Source organism: Benincasa hispida, chromosome 8 (assembly GCF_027475165.1).
Source record: "Benincasa hispida cultivar pf3 chromosome 8, pf3_genome.v1.1, whole genome shotgun sequence".
Classification (NCBI taxonomy): Eukaryota; Viridiplantae; Streptophyta; class Magnoliopsida; order Cucurbitales; family Cucurbitaceae; genus Benincasa; species Benincasa hispida.
Window position 1 is genome coordinate 36,035,878 of NC_143485.1, and position 3,789 is coordinate 36,039,666.

The following is a 3,789-nucleotide window of genomic DNA, read 5'->3' on the forward strand; positions in this document are numbered from 1 at the left end:
ATCTCATTTGTATGATTGGGGTAGTTTAGACATTTAAAATTTTATCTAAATCATTGTATGAATGAAATATTGATTTGCTATTTTTACAAATGAAAAGTTAAAATTTTTTTGTCGCTTGTTAGCCCACATTTTGCTATGTCAAGCACTTGCACGAATTTTCTTGTTTTCGTCTTTTTGTAATTTTCAGAAAAATCTTATAATGAAAAAGAAAAAAAAAATCCTTTCTAGAAACTACTCTAGAAAATACATTTTAATTTAAAAATTATAAAATAAAGGAATTGTGGAAATAATTTATAATTTAAAATATAAATTTTGATGAAAGGAAGAGGCGCCGAGGACGTGAGAGAGAAAAAGAAAAAGAACAAAACAGCTCCTCGAGGGAGGGACTGTTACAAAGATCCCATAAGTTGACACGTGTCGAATAGAAAAGCGTACAGCGTGTTAGATTCCACTTCCCTAAATTGCTCCTTTCTCTCCCTTCGTAATCCCAAAAGGTAACCTCTTGGCTTTTTAGTTATTTTAATCCGGGCCCCACTAGTTTCTCAAATGAAAAAAAAAATGATAAATTAAAATAAAATAAAACCACCATTTGATACTGCCGCCCACATTTTCACACTCTTGCCACTCTCACTCTTTGTTAGCTTGCTTTTATTGAAATTGTTTCTATTCTAAATAAATAGATTATACAAGTTCTTACACAATGGATTAAAATCATCTCAACCTTACAACTTGAACATATAAACATATCTCGAGTTGTAGTTGTATAAATTAGATATTTCTTCCCCCGATTATCAAATACAAGTTTGAATTTCGTTCATTCGACGTGACATTTAAAAACTAATATTTTAATTTAAAAAAGGTCATTCACAAATGTGTTAAACTTCGACAATAATACTTGTAATTTAGACATTGTAATGAAAATTGGTATAATTGTAATAGAATTATATTAATAGATCATTCGTAATAGGTCATAAGCACACACAAACAGAATTAGATTGTATTAGATCACGTTTACTTAAAAGTGTAAATCTGCCATAATCATAAATGTGATAAGTTCACAGTTCTTATAAAGTAATAGTAACCCATAACGATTTTCGCTTAAGTTTCAAATGCAATTGGATTGAGTATCCTCTACTCATCAATTGATCTGCGTGTTTTGATTATAGGTTTGGGAGTAGGTTTTAGATGTTAGTACAAAGTACGGAAGACAAGTAAACAATATCAAATGCAATCAAATAGAGTCAATTTTTAGATTAATAGTGATTCATTATACTTCCTCGAAGGAAATTGGATATAGGTAGGCGTGTGGGAGGGGGGAGGTTGTGGCAATAGGAAAAGCAAGCAAAGAAGTTGGGGGAAGGAAAGTTGAATAAGAAATTGAGACGAAATTTAGAAGAAAATTACATAGAGAGTCCCCAAAGAAAAGAGGAACACTAACAATAACAGCAACAACAACAGCAACACCTGCCAGAAATTGGAGAAGGGGGCGAGGATTACGGCTACTTGCAGGTGGTGGGAGTGGCTGATTGGAGCCTACACCTGCAACTTGAAACCACACTCACCAGAACCTGCGTTTCTCTCTAACCGTACACGATGTGAACCCCTCACCACTGATCACCACGTGGATTCTTCCCATTTTCCTTCTCCATGAAACCTCCCCCTCTGGCCTCTTCTCTTCTTATTTACTTATTTCCCTTTTCTGGGTTTCTCTTTTCTCTCCATTTCAATCGCCTATTTCAATTCCCTCTTCTTCTCTCACCTTTTTCCTCATCTGGGTTTCTTGATTTTTGGGTCTTAGCTTCAGTTTTGTGTGGGTTTTGTGTTTAAGCTCGAAATCAGGTGTGTTTGTTGTTTGATTTTTGGTGAATTTGAGTTGGGGTTTTGGTGGTGGTGGTTGTTTTTGTTCAATGGGGGAGGCAATCGGTGTACGTGGGGATGATCTGATGTTGAGACTCTCACCGGAGATGAGTAGAGAAACGGAGATTTCTATTTCTGAACCGCCGGACCTTACTCTTAGGCTTTCTCTTGGTGGAATTTATAGTGGGAAGTCCAAGGAAAATTCGTTAGCTCGATCGTCTTCGGTTATTGGAGTGATTTCTCAGAACGCAGAGACGTGGAAATGGGATATGCAAAGGCAAACAGGGTCGTTTCTTTCATTGGCGAGATCTTGCTCTCTTCCGGCTGAGACGGACCATCTCGGTCGGACTAAACTCAAGGAGTTGCAATTGATCAGAAGGATGGAGGCTAAAAAGAGGCTGGTGGAGCAGAGGAGTGGCAGAGCACCTGCGGCGGAGGATGAGAAGTCAGCGGCAGCACCGCCATCGCCGTCTGAAGTGGCAGCTTGGGCCGCTGCTTCTGCAGCTAAAAGTCCTGCGCTATGTCGTGCGATTGATAAGATCAAATCCACCCAAGGAAGCCTTTCTCAGAGTTATACAATTGAAGGTAGCCCCCTCCTCTTCTTTTCATTTTTTAATTTCTTCTTTCAAAGCCTTTTTTAATCAGCTGATTTCAACTCAGATGATGTTCTATGTTCTTTTAAATTTATTAATCTTTACCCTCTTGTTTTGATCAAATTCATCTCTCTCTAGTTTGGGTTTTGTGGGTGAGTCATAAGCTGAAATGAAAGGAAAAGGGAAGTATACGCACTTTATTTTCCTGGTGATGACATGTTAGCAAGGAGCTGAAAAGGCATATTTCACTTTTGAGGGTGAAAAAAATGGAGCAAAATTCATCTTGAAGTGTTTGTTCATATCTGATATCACTGTAGCATTACTTAGCTTTATTCGTCCTTGTGATATTTCAGGCTACTTATCTTGCTAATAAACCTCTTGCATGTGCCCATGGAAGATTGTGATTTTGTTGATCCTTTCATAATCATTGAGTTGTTGGCTTTCAAATTGCCCATCCAATCAGTTGGCAAATCGGGTTTTGGTTATGTGTTTGGAATTGGGATTCTAGTTTCAAAACAATTGCCCATCTTTAGCAGCAGGGCTCTTATGACTAGCTCATAGGAGTAAGAGAAGATTGATCAAAATTACTTAAGTTTTACTATGTTATTGGGTTATCATTCACTGATTGTTGTCGAGGATTTAATCGAGCTAGATGCCGATTCATGTGTATGATCGAATTAGCTTCTTAACAGTTTGAGTTTGATATTCATTGACAGGACATGGAAGTGTGGGATCAAAGGGCTCATCCAGTTCTCAATCATCACTGGAGTCAAATGACAGAGAGCCAGTAGTGAACTCACAAACAATGGCATCAAGAAAAGCCGAAAAGTCATTGAGGAATGCAGCGAAAAGAGCAAGAGTTTCCAAGGGATTGATGGAAGGAGATAAAGGGATGGACGTGATGAGAACGATGCCAAGCGTGTCGACAATCGGGGACGGGCCAAACGGGAGGAAGGTAGAAGGGTTTTTGTACAAATACATGAAGGGGCAAGTTTGCATAGTGTGTGTATGCCATGGAAGCTTTCTTACTCCAGCTGAGTTTGTGAAACATGCTGGTGGGAAGGAGTTGGCTAACCCCATGAAACACATCCATGTATGCTGTACTTCATTTTCATTGTAAGTTCCATTTAGTTGCTTAAATTACTTGTACTTGTTGCCCTTTTTCTTTTAGGACATTACAATGGAAAAAAGAAACTTATTGAATTTGGAAATGTTTTTTTTTCCCTTCTGATTCTCTGGCTGTTTGGTTTTTAGGGAAAAATGAAAGAAAACACCAAGAACAATGAGAGGATCCCCAACATCAACTTAATGAGATTATTGCTGTTATTTGTTACCATCA

The 3,789-nt window shown here is 37.8% G+C and overlaps 1 protein-coding gene across 1 annotated transcript; it reads left to right on the plus strand.

Annotated features, from left to right (window-relative positions):
* The first annotated feature begins 1,232 nt into the window (after window positions 1-1,232).
* On the plus strand, window positions 1,233-3,789 carry LOC120083277 (ninja-family protein AFP3-like). Its single transcript, XM_039038951.2, has 3 exons — window positions 1,233-2,442; window positions 3,167-3,566; window positions 3,705-3,789. Exons 1-3 carry the CDS (start codon window positions 1,908-1,910, stop codon window positions 3,712-3,714), a joined length of 945 nt encoding a protein of 314 aa, XP_038894879.1. The 5' UTR covers window positions 1,233-1,907; the 3' UTR covers window positions 3,715-3,789.

Coding starts and splice junctions, on each gene's coding strand:
- LOC120083277 (XM_039038951.2), top strand. CDS start 1,908: ATGGGGGAGGCAATCGGTGTACGTGGGGATGATCTGATGTTGAGACTC. Junction 2,443..3,166: donor TCAGAGTTATACAATTGAAG/GTAGCCCCCTCC, acceptor ATTCATTGACAG/GACATGGAAGTGTGGGATCA.